This window comes from Hesperophylax consimilis, chromosome 23 (genome assembly GCF_061612785.1).
Source record: "Hesperophylax consimilis isolate HC1 chromosome 23, BYU_Hcon_1.0, whole genome shotgun sequence".
In the NCBI taxonomy this organism is placed as follows: Eukaryota; Metazoa; Arthropoda; class Insecta; order Trichoptera; family Limnephilidae; genus Hesperophylax; species Hesperophylax consimilis.
The window spans coordinates 22,331,071-22,344,573 of NC_142858.1; the positions used below are offsets into that span (position 1 = coordinate 22,331,071).

Sequence of the window (13,503 nt, forward strand, 5' to 3'; positions counted from 1 at the left end):
ACCAAAATTAATTTAATTACTTATTGGCAAATTTCGAACGGTAATTTTTTTTTTATTAGATTTTTTTTTGTAAAAATTTTGGCAATATATCGAATTATTGGGATTCTAATTAAACGGGTTCTACTGTATTCCTACAGAAATATAAATCTATGGCCTTTCACTAAGTTCGAAGTCCCTACTTTTCGAGTGAAAAGTTATACATAATCATATGTGAATGGAGAAAATGCATGTAAGACAGAATTTTCACTAGGTAAAATCACTTATTTAGCTTTCTTATTGCTTTGCTTAGAAATTCATTAATATCAAAAAATTGCAGTGATAATTCTCCTGTATTTCTGTACATAATTTTTATTGTTCTTTGGTAGTTACTTCGTGCTGTAAGTGCAAAATAAAAGCAATTAGCGCATAATATGAGGAGCGGTGATTTGTGCAACAGATTATTTATAAGAAACAATTTAAACTTCACAGCATAAATGATGTATTTAAATAAATCAATAAACACAAACAGATTAAATGATCATTGCAAATGTGATAATTAATAATTAACGTTTATTGTACTTATTTAATTTGCAAGTGAAATAAGAAAATTCCCAATAATGTACATACTGTCACATAGTTTTTAATGGGAAACGATTTCATTGAAAGAATTTGTGTTATTTATTTTAACACTAAGGACGGGTTGTTTCGGAGAATTTGAACAAATCATCAAATTTCAACATTAATTTTCGGGTTCTGTGAAAGTCATATTCAAGTTTTGTTATTATATCATTATAGTAGCTGCTTGACAGAACTGAAATAAGAACATAAATTCTAAAAATCTTTTACAGAACTTGAAAATTAACTATGAAATTTGAAGATTGTTCAAATTTTCTGAAACAGCCCGTTCTAAATCAATACAAATCGATATTAAAAAAAAATATTTCATCAATTCTATGCAAATGTGATATTAATATATTATGTGGTTATAATTTAAGTAGTGTAGTGAGAATTGAATAATCTGTTATAAGTCTAAGATACACATAAAAATACAACAGAATAAAGAATTGGAATTTTCTGATAAAATACGCAACATAACAGGGATCATGTAATTGACAACCCTGGTTTTGGAGTGTTATTGAAAATTTCAACAGAATTCGTTATACAATCAAGATCATTCACGAAGCAATACACATTCTAAATTACATTTGATAGTTTGAACCTTGAAAACCCAAGATATACATAAAGAGAGAAATTAATATAACAAAGATCAAATAAAATAAATTGAAAGTCACAGCCATGGCAGCAGCTGCTATCACACAAAATGAAAATAGTAACTCTTAATGACACAATGACACATGAAACACTGTAACATTGGGTACATAACTTTATTTACACAAACACACCAGCACAACCATACCTTTGTCAATTGTGTTTGCATAAATAAAGTAATATTCACAAAGTTATGAGGTTTCACTAAATGATGTCACATAGTTACCATTTTCCAAAGATACAACAATATATGTATATAAAATAAACTTATTTTATGATAGTAAAACAGTAGCGACCCTAAGCCAACTGGATACATTCATATCCGACCCAAACCTTCTAAAGGAACTGTTTACCAAATGATAACAATAACAGACTTTGGTGAATTGATCGCTTGCACATTTGGTTGATTCACCTCTACATTTAATATGAAGTATGGGAAGACTTTCCATAATACAAGTATGTACCAAGATAAGAAAAACAGAATTTGATATTAAGAGAGGACATTTGTGATACATACTTATTAGAATCACAAAACATTATTGATTTAACAAAAATATAAATAAATAGAATAAAGAAAGTATATATATATTTAAATATTTAATATAATAAAAGTATATACGTACTTATCATTATCAGTGGGTTTCCAAAAAGTTTTAATAGTCGAAAGTTAGTAAAGTTATTATTATTAATATGTACTCTGAAGAAGAAAAGGTTAGTTACTACCTATATAATATTATGTTGATGATATTATGGTTTAATCTATGATATACAACAAACCATTGAGCGATACAACTCAAACTTTGGCTTACAAATGGTTTGGTTATTGGGAGATCATATAATTAAAAACAATATTGAATTTTTTTTTTAACTAAATAACTAAAATTAAGTTCACTCAAAAGTTGTTCACAAACGGATGGTTCTTTTCTTTCATTTGGAAAAATTAGCTTCAGGAAAGAATCCAGGTTTTTCTTATATTTATTTTGCTATACATATTTTTGTATAGAGAAGTATGTATACGCATTTTCTCATAGATGCATGGAAGAAATATGCATCGTCATATCAGGGGCTTAGGATTGCAAGAGCAGAACTACGAAAACTGGTGTTTTGAGTTAGACTTCGTTTCAGTAATGCCATAATCATATTTATTAGTGACATAAAGCTCTATCTCATTCATACAGCCGTTTAAGAAATACAGTTGGGCATACAGATGGGTAAATGAGCATTCCAATCTTTATTTGCATTTATTATTTTTTTTTTAATTTAATTAAAATCAAATTTAATAATATAATTATTAAGTTATGCAACTATTTTTTGGTTTTTGTTATTGTTACAGCTGTTTCGGCTTTCAAGGCCATTTTCAAACTGTGGTTTTAACCAGTTTAGACGACTTATTTATATGATTCTATTTTACCCCCTCCCAATTTAAAATTATTTATTACCGGTTAAACCGATTTACTAATAGAATAATTGTGACAATAGATTTCATATTCTGTTGGGGTATTTTGAAGTCTGTTTTTCCCACATTAATGTTATCTCAATTGTTTAATAATGATGTGGCTGCTATTAATTTATTTAAATGTGTTATATTGTATAGGTTTTGTGAACATACTTAGAAGCGGGGAATAAATAATTTTCCTTACTTTATTAATTAATGTAATATTAGGGTAAATGATTCTTTTATTGGTGTCTAATTGTTCAAGTAAATTTAATCTAAAGCCCTTTCTTTTTAAATGTAAGGGTTTAGGTTCATTGTTGTCAAGCGGGACGTGATTATTCACTAAGCGATGCGAATTTTGAAAAAGTGCTTTTATTATTATAACATCTTATATGTTCTTTGAATCTAGTTGAGAAAACCCTTCCCGTGTGTCCGATATAAGTAGCGTTGCAGTCGGCGTGGTCACATTTTAATTCATATATGCCACTATTATTGTTTAGGATTTCTACTTTTAGAGTTTTTAAGGTTTGTTCCTATGTTATTATTGCTTTTGAAAGCTATATTTAGACCGCATTTTTTAATTTCTTTTGCTATTTTTATTTTTTATATTGCCAAAAAATACTTGCAGAACTTAATAATTATATTATTGAATTGATTTTAATAAATTTAAAAAAATTAAATGGAGTTATTTAAGTTAGCAATAAATAAATTTGCGTTTATCTCAAAAATTTGTTTTTGTAGTTAGGCCTCTGTGATCCTAAACCCCCAATATAAATGCATGGATGTGACATGCTGTTTTCCATGTTTTTTGTGAATAAGCATGCACTTTGAGAAAGTCAAGTGAATATAATCTTGAGAAAGAAATATCTCCCATGACATGTGTATCAAATGTAATGAAATGAATCCTTGAACTAATTAAATATTCAAAGTTTCACCTTGATCGGGTTTTATTAAGCAGAAAAAAAAGAAAATTTCATAATAAATAAAATACTTCAGGGTAGTATAAGAATTCAGGGAGAAATCAAACAAGTAGAACATAAACATAAAGAAAAAGAAAAATAATGAAATGAGCGGGTAGAGTATTGTATATAGGTACTGTTTTGAACATAAGTAACAAATATAAGTAAAAAGAAAAAAAACATAAAACCATATAAGAGCCTAACCAACAAATATAGAAAACACATGTACAATTTTCAAAACATGGTAAGGGTTCACATAAAACCTGACAACTATAGTTGAGAAAAAAAAACCTGAAATCTATTAGTTGCAAGCAGTGATGGCTGGTGACTTTTTGTGCAAGAGGGCAAAATGAAAAACAATAATATTATCTGGTAGTAACATGTACCCAACAAACTTCTCCATGTCTTCATCCAACTGGAAAAATTTTGATGTTCCAAAAATCATGAAAATCTCCTACATCATATAACTCCATTTTTATAACCATTATCGGTTTGTATCACCAAATGCCCTAGAGCATTATAATAATATGTCCAACTCTAGTAAAATGTTCACTAGAGGCGCTAGTGTAGCATGGCATAATCACGCATAAAATCCATTAAAATGTATGAAAGTAAACCAAGCCTCACAACACATGCAGCTAGGGGGCGCCATACTGGCATCAGAATGTATTTGAAATGTCAGGAGTTGGAGGTACTACTCTGTGGTAATATGGCAAAAGGTTATAGATACAGTTTTGATCATTTTTAAGCATCTGCTATAAACATGATCCAAATGTATGATCTTTAATGTGGCCAAAGTATTGAGCTGCAATTTTAATATTTATGAAGTTTTGAAAAGATGTCACTTAATGTCATCTGAAAAATGCTTTGAATGTGATGTGAACAAAGCAAAAGTGCAAATGTATCTTTTCACCATAATAGATATTCAACATTTTGAATGTAATGAAATTAAGCGAAAATTATGTTTGTTATAAAAGATTATTACTTGCTTTTAAAAAAAAACTAGCCAATAAAAAATAATAATAAAGCTTTGTTTAATAACGGTTTTTTAATCAGCCAACTTGTGTATTTTATTAGAGTGACCAATAATAAGTGGTGGCAAAAGGTAACTTTAGGTGAAAAATTAGATATGGCAAAAAGATGTATCTGCTTAAAATTTTAAATAATAATAAAACATAAATATCATTAAGAAACATAATAACGAGGTTACGTTGGGATGCTAAGTACGAAACTTTACATATATTAAGATTGAAACTGTATTTAATAATACTTTGTAAAGATTTCAAAACCTTGTTTTTGTTCTTCTCTAAAATTGTTTCAACAGCAGATATAACCCTGTTCCATATCACTACCGAACTATTCTGCAGTATTTGGCATCACTAAGCTACATGGCATATATCCCAGGTGTGCCATTTTTATTCTCTTTATTCCCATTTGGAGCATGCTCTCCTAATTAAATTTTCGCAATACCCGCTTGTTTGTGTCCTTAAGGTTAGCTTGCATCAGTATTAACCCGGAGGCTGCCGTGCGCATCTATGTTTGATTCAAGATTCCGGGGCCTCGCTGCCGCGCGCAATCATACGTGATTTTAATTTCATCTTGTGATATCTCGGAACTTTCTGTATAGATGGCGCAAAACTCGGGCTTAAAAAATAATTTGAACCTTTATCTAGCGACATCTCTACACAGATTTGACAAATGATTTTGTTTATATTATGAAAGACCTCGTCAAACTGGAGACTACAATATTTCCCCTCTCAGTGTTTGAATTCCCCGCGCGCGCGTAGTTGTGTTAGTGAATCACGTGGTTCCTTCTTATCTCGACGGTTCGCGAATACTTAGAATCTGCAACGAATCGTGGTTCTAACGTTATTATTTTAACAAATTGTTTTTATTAACTACTCATATTTTTAGTGCAAATAAGTTTTGTGTTAATCAACATGTTTTGTTATTTTAAATGAAATAAGTTGTTATATCCGCTTTTCGAGTGAAAAAATAATCATATACATTTTATTTTAATTATCTGTGTTTAGAAACTAATTATTGTGTTAATTTGTCGTTTTTCCTAATATTTTTTTTTGTGTAACCCTCTATCATGGCTCGACGCGACTTGTCTGATGACCAAATAAGGGAATATTGTCTCTATCTTATATCTGTTAAATTCTTTTATTGTACACAACAGCATAAAAAATTCAGGTATGATCTTCTCCGATTATCAGTTATGTGTGATAAGACAATTAATCGCAAAACACTTCAAAAATACTCAACTCGACTCAACTCCTCATTCGTCTCATCATGACACACCATTACGTCTGAGCCAATACCGGCAACATCAAAACAATCCAAGCCATACAGAGCCGGCCATGTTTGTGCGAATACAAAACTTTAACAAAGCCGTAGAAAAATGGCTCGATATGTGTTCCCAGTTTAATGTGGCATTGTGTATTCATTCTAGTTTTTAAGTCTACCATTCGAATAAAAACTATAAACATAAATAATACGATAAGAAACTGTAAATAAAAGTTGAATAAATAATGAAGTTTTAAACAATAATATTATCACAAGTGAATCGTGAAAAATGGTGAGCCGTCGCAGAGGTCCCACTTCAGAGACGTGACTACTGATATTACTATAGTATGTCTGTATGTGTTGGTGAGATTACTGATTTGATAATGGCGGCGGGTCGAAGTTTGTTGATGTTTCATAGATAGTTTTTATTCGTCAAATAATGCATCAATTTATAAAGATATCTTGCTTAGACTTTTTAAGAGTGTAACGTAAACAAGTTTTTTTTTGTTTTGGTTTAAATTTACAATCTCTAAGTGCTGAGGATAATAAATAATGACGCAATATAAAAAATTCTAAAAACCCTTGGCGTGAGAGTATTATCTTGTGTTTACATTCGGGCAGCAAAAGGGTTAAAGTTCTCATTAACCAAGCACCTAGGTAACAATAATTGACTTAGTGACCTTTTCAACCAAAGCCTGACCCGATGACAGGTTATTGTCACCCTTTGCTTATTTACTGATTGCGCCCATATTAAATTTAAAGCCACTTTTGTTTGTGCCATGCACCCATTGAGGAAAATAAATAAATATTCTTTAATATTTTCAAGAAGACATTAATGTATATACAAACTAAATAACATGCATACCATTAATCCTTAGCAAAAAGTTATTGTTTGCTTGGTAAATCAACAAGCCCAACATAAAGTACGTATTCTACATACAAAACTGGTAATTTACAAGATTTAAAAAAATATTCTCAGTTCACTCCTGTAAAGTAATCAATATGTACTTTGTGTGGGGCATTTTGAAATATAACTAGAAATGTGATGAAAATCTAAAAGCAGCTACACTACAAACTAAAATGAGGAAGGAATAAGATGAAGAAGAGAATTAAATAAATGTTCAGTTTAGGTTAGAATATAATTATGTACAAAACATCTATATATATATATATACCACGATTATAATGTTCATAAGATTTTCCCGGTGAAGATTTACATTGGGAGTGCTGTTAGACAAGCATTCTGTTAGTAGAGGACATGGGAGGACTTTGTATCGGCCCACTGATAAAAATAGTTCCAAAGAAGGAAGAATTGGAGGTAAATAAACCATATGTGAAACATACCGGTGATATGTTTTTCTTGGAGTAAATTGGTAACAAATAAAACAGTGCCCGAGTAAAGTCAGGTTTCGGGAAGGATCTGCCACACAATCAGGTGCGAGGCGACGTCTCGCGCGTCGTCCACATGGTCTTCTAATAAAAACAAACAAACAAAAAACAACTCCAATCTCCAGAGAAAAAACTGAGAATAAGTCTAATTGCAGTGGCGCTCAACAATAATGAATCTAATTACAAATAATAAAAAAAGAAAAAATATAATAAAAAGCGGCAAAAATGGCTCAAAGTCGGGTACATGCACCCCCGCCCCCTTTGCTTTTACTAAAATTATCAATCAATAATAACACTACTTTTTCTGCCATCGGCAACTATATAAAAACTTTAGAATGAAGTCACACTTCAAAATAAATAATAAGCTTAGGAGAGGAGGGTTGGTTTATTGGTAGGTGGGACTTACCTATTCTGAAGTCGATGTATCCCTCGCCGCCAGACATGACAAGCATGGGCGCGGGGGTGGTGGGCGTGCCGCCAGACCCAGGAACGGCCACGAAGAACTTCACGGCGTCGCGGTGGCCGTGGAAACTGAGCTGTGCCAACGCCATAGAGCAGTACGGCACCAGGCCTGCTGCCTTACCAGCTGGAAATACAAGAAACAGGACATGAAGATGGTTACAAAGATTATTATTAAATATCACCATTTTGCCATGCGATGCTAAATCAAAATGCATATTGCATGCTTATTATGTTCATACTTCCAAAAGATTATAGAGAAACTCAATAACAATGTTTTAAATAGGTCCTCACAAACAAGGTAAGGGTAAAACCGGTCAGTGGCTGAGTTGGCATTGCGTATGGGTCCCACCTAGGCGGTGTGAGGTCAATTCCTCGTCTGGCCAAGTCCTCTATCACGACTCAAGCAACATTTTTCGCTTACTGTGGTGGTAGTAGGAGATTTAAAAAAATATTGTCAGGTTATTCGCAACCATAATTGAGTGGCAAGACTCTCGACCACGAATTAGGAGATTGCAAGGAAAGTTTATTTTATTAATTTGTGTTGTTTCACAATTAGTTATTTCATTTAATATATACAGTATTGTGGTATGTTCCAGAGTGACAGATATCAGAAGAATTATCTAAGAGGAAATTCTTACGTGAAATAAAGAAATTGATTACTTGTAATAATGATTGTAGTTAAAGAAGGATACAAGATGTGATAATTAAACTATGCATATACAGAGCGGTAGATACTCTCAGTGCTGCCCTCGTAAAAGACCACCATTCAGAAATGAAACATAGCTTCGGCCAGAAGAACCACTATTTCCATGCTATAAAATTATATAATGCCCTTCCTATTGAAATTAAAAACACCATGGATATAGAAAAGTTTAAAAAAGACATCAAATTATGGCTAACTAAACATGAAGATGAGGAAATCATTAAATTTATGAAGTAACCCCAACGCAACCTACAGACAACAAACATAAATAATTTTTGCTTAATTTATTTTATATTTTGAGGGAACCAACAAATTAGAAGATGAGGAAATTATGATCAACACAAATACAACAAACTACAGTCCGCCTCGGAACAGGAATACCTAGTGAGGAGGTCTGAGAACAAACTACATCACTTTATATCTCTTTTTTTTACTTAATATTGTATCATTTTTACTTTACTTTATATTGCTGTTAAATAAAAAAAAATAAAAATAAAAAATGACTTTAGCAGTGTTTGGTAACCAGATCTGAATAGCCAGGCCATTCCCCACTTTCTTCTGTACCTATTCCACCTTTCCAACATCCTTTACCTCCCCACTACCTTCAGCCTCACAACATGCCCCAATTGGGAATGCCATAAGTGTCACTGGCTCCAGAGCAGTTGGGACTCTTACTATTAAAATGAACAAAAAAAAAATGCAAAGTCTGAGAGATGAAAGACTGGATCTAAATAAAAAAAAGTGGGTGTGTCAAGCCTACGCAAGACAGAAGTGAAACTTCTAGTATTCCTCTCTCTCTATTTTCATTTCATCATCTCTATTTTCTCTCTTAGGTTAGTTTGAAAATTAGAGGTTAAATAATTCAACGACGAAGCATGGATTTGCTTTTTCTAATATTTTCTTATAGATGAATGACGTTCGATTAATGTATAGTTCCAAAAATTTTCAATTTATTCACAAGTATACAATATTACATAAATAACAATATTACAATTAAAAATTACAAAGAAATTACAATGACAATTTACCAATCATGTGCCATTTTCATTGTCAATTTCATGAATATCATTTCCTAATGTCGTGATAATTGGGTTATGGTAACTAAAGTGCGAGATATATACATGAGCACTTAAATCCTTAATGAATCGTGCAAAAACTGCATCGATTGTTGTCCCGTGTCGGGAGAGAACGTTCGTGAGCGGCTCCCCCACCTCAACAAGCGCATATGGTGAGAGAGGGACAGTGAACGGTGAGCGGTGGTGGGGGTACCCGCATTTTCGTGTCGATCCTGACTCGGTTTTACTCCGTCCCAGAAAATTCATTACGCGCCTAAAGAAGTTTCACTTCAAAAATAAACAGAATAGGATCACTTTGAGCATCTTATACTGTAAAAAGTACTGTACTATACTATGTAAAAAAGATTACCTATTGTTTATTTTGATAAAAAAATAATTATGTACTTCTATTAGGTGTGGTTGGTGGAACAGCCCCAGCTTCCGACAGTGGTACTGAGATGATGACTCCGTTCCCTGTGCCGATCCATAGACGACCAGCACTGATCAGCAGAGCCGTTATCCTCACAAAGGAGAATCCCAACTTGCCCGTGCCCAACATCTTACTGACGTATGGCTCAATGTCCACATCTTGGAGGTGCTGGTATGTATGGGCATGGTAAAGCCTCAACGTTGAATCCAACCTGAAAAACAAATTATAATAAGTTATTATAAAGAAAAACGTGTTGTTGGAAGTTCATTTTCTCAACTGAATGAGCTTGTGCACTTACGGAAATCAAGAAAATTGACTATCTGTGGACAGTAAAATTTGGGTCAAGTGTAAACAAGAGATTTGTGAAATTTTGTAAAGTTCTGGAGGTGATCACTAAATATCACTATTATTTCGATACATTCGCACAAAAGGGAGAAGGTTAAGTTGGTTCTTTGGAAAGGAATGTGGAAAGTTTCGGTGTTTCTTAGTAGATATAAATTGAAATTGGTGTGATTGTGACCAAGGCAAGGGAAGATTTTACATCAGTCATGAGTAGAGACCGGATTATATGCATTTGCATATTTGCATATGCAAATGCATATTTAGACCCTTTTCAGCGGTAGTTGCATATTTTAGCAAATAATTTGAGATCTTGCATATTTACGCTTGCTGACGGCCTGTAGAGAACTTGAAAAGGCAAATCATTCTACGATCGCCAGATTTGTGAATGAGGGTATAAAAAAAATATTTCCTGAATCTTCTGCGGATGAAAATGTGTATGTGTTGCTCTCAGATGCTGCCCCCTATATGATCAAAGCAGACAAAGCCCTCCAAGTATTTTATCCCAATTTGATTCATGTGACGTGTTTTGCTCACGGAATTCACAGACTCACCGAAGAAGTGAGATCCACGTTTGCGAATGTAAATAAGCTGATTTCATCAGCAAAAAAATTGTTTCTTAAGGCGCCTGCTCGTATAAAGGCCTACAAAGAAAAAACTGCCAAATATCCCTTTACCTCCTGAGCCAGTAATAACACGTTGGGGTACATGGATCGAAGCTGCGATGTTTTACCATGAACATTTTGAAGCCATCAAGGGTGTTATCAATGACTTCGATAGTGCAGAGGCTTTGGCAGTTTTCCAGTGCAAAGAATCGTTTGACGACGCCAGTATTAAAAAAACCTAGCTATGATTACCACTCATTTCGCCTACATACCTGCAAGTATAAAAACGCTTGAAACTCATGGATTGGCATTGAATGCATCTATTCAGGTTATGAAGGAAATTCGCCTTATGAATTCCTCGTTGCCACAGCTATTCCCGAGTAAACTCAAAGAAAAAATTGAAAACATACTGAATAATAACCTAGGGTTTGAACCTTTGTGCCAAATTGATAACTTCATCAACGGGGCAGGTGAAATTTCGCCCGGAACAATAAGTTCAAAAATCGCACCCAAATTTAAATTCTGTCCAGCCACATCAGTAGACGTAGAACGTTCCTTTTCCGCTTACAAAAATATATTTAGCGATCGTAGACACAATTTGTCTACAGAACATTTAGAACGGTACTTAGTCATATACGTTTTTAAAGGTAAATTCTAAATTTTATTGTTAAATACATTTTATAATTGATATTTTCGAAAATATAATTGTTATCCTTGAGAACTAATAGCTTACTAAAATAAAAAAAATATGTAAAAATACGACTTCCTGTATTATTTCATGTTGCATATTTTGACCCTTTTTATGGATTTTCGTGCATATTTTAGCTATTTTTATTGCATATTTGCATGCATATTTTGGGCTATTTTTGTTGCATATAATCCGGTCTCTAGTCATGAGCAACCTTTTTAACGCAGATAAAATTTTTTGTCTCTACGAAGTGATGTTGTCCAGATTTGAACTGCCAGCAACCCAAAAATCCAGGGTTGACAATATGGCCAATATACAATGGTAAATGCTTCAATGGTAGAAGTGCAACACACCGAAACCTTAGATAAAAGTATTACCACGACTGGAATAGCTCCTCGGTTGTTCACATTTTTGCTCCATATTTAAACAATTCATGAATGTGGGTACCTTATGGATACCCAGACACCGTCACCCAGTGGCGCCAGCTGGCGGACCTGACTCTCCCTGCGAGGGTGTGCCTCCAGACTGTGGAGCAGCTGTAGTGAGCGTGGCGCCACAACGTGCACCCGGCTGCGGTGACCGCACCACACCGTGTCGCCAACGCTCGCCAGGCATCGCACTGTAACAACCACAAAACACCTCATAGCAACAATGTAAAAACGACATTACTCAAAAGCTTGATACATTGTGGCTGGCTATTATCAGGTCAATGAGAGACAACATTAATGTAGAATTAATGCAGAAGAATCAGCTAGTGTTGTTTTATTGAAGACCTGAAAGTTAAGAGAAAGCAAACATTCAAAAATATCCGGCAAACTCAATTAGTACTGGTGATGATAATAATATTAAGTAACAGCAAAATCCGCACCTAATTTCAAACTCACATTATAAGACTTTCCTAAATCCCTTAAAAAACCTTATAATAGAGTTTCACTGCAATTACATACTAAGCAAATCTGTTCAAAAATCAAATTTTTACATTCAACATATACAATCGCTTGTTAAAGAAATCGCCGACATTCAAAGCAATAAATAAAAAATTTCGCACATGTTTTCTAGTAAATTCAAAACAAATTTATGTACCTACGCTGCTACCTCTCTTTCTGTAAATTGTTGTTGTTTGTGATGAAAGGAATTTACAACGCTTTTATCAGTATTTTCGCATACATATATCGCACAGAAAATGTTTTTTTTGTAGGAGCTCCATACAGTATAATACATACCTAAAATAAAAATACAAGGATTATTAAAAACTAGCTATACCCCGCCACGCGTTGCTGGGGCTCAGTCTGTGCAGATAGAGAAACAATAGCTCGTGTTGCTTTTGCGTCTAACAGATGGCGCAGTTTAAAAAAAAAAATATTTTTACATGTCACAGGTGACATCTATAATATATATTTGACTTCAACGTAGTGTCAAAATTTCAAAGCAATCGGTGAAGAACTTTTGGAGATTTAAGATTTTGAACAAATGAACATTAACATTTTTATTTATTAAAATGCTTTACATTATTCAGGATATACATTTGCTTACCTTTTGTTTTATCCAATCCGTGTGCGTATATATGTATTATGCCCCAACAACTAGTATGCCTAAAAAACTTGTGGTTTATAACAGTTTTGAGGGGTTGAATAATATAATAATAACATTGTGTTTAAGGGTGGTGTGTGTAAAACAAAAAAAAAGAGAAAGATTCTTATTTGACATGAAAGAGTTTTTTTTTGCTTGAGACATCTTCAGGAAGAAGGATTGCAATTATTAATTTGTGTTACAAAGTGCCCTTGAGGTGATTTTTCACAAAAATGGCGTTATTCAAATTATCCAATTATTATTGTTAGTGAAAAAAAGAAAAAAACAAAGGAAAGTATCAAAAGAATGAAAATGACCTATATTTTAGAGAA

General features: G+C 33.1%; 1 protein-coding gene across 3 annotated transcripts in view; it reads right to left on the reverse strand.

The window, feature by feature from the left end:
• Positions 1-13,503, reverse strand: part of syd (JNK-interacting protein syd) — a 38,156-nt gene that overhangs the window by 4,462 nt on the left and 20,191 nt on the right. For 2 of the 3 annotated variants that reach the window (XM_089646184.1, XM_089646183.1), the window contains 3 exons: positions 12,050-12,221; positions 9,946-10,181; positions 7,727-7,906 (listed from right to left, as the gene is read on the reverse strand). In XM_089646184.1, the coding sequence (XP_089502310.1) occupies positions 7,727-7,906; positions 9,946-10,181; positions 12,050-12,221 (588 nt within the window). Of the gene's footprint in view, positions 1-7,275; positions 7,405-7,726; positions 7,907-9,945; positions 10,182-12,049; positions 12,222-13,503 lie in introns of all 3 variants that reach the window. The other variant, XR_016304593.1, reaches the window with a different exon arrangement.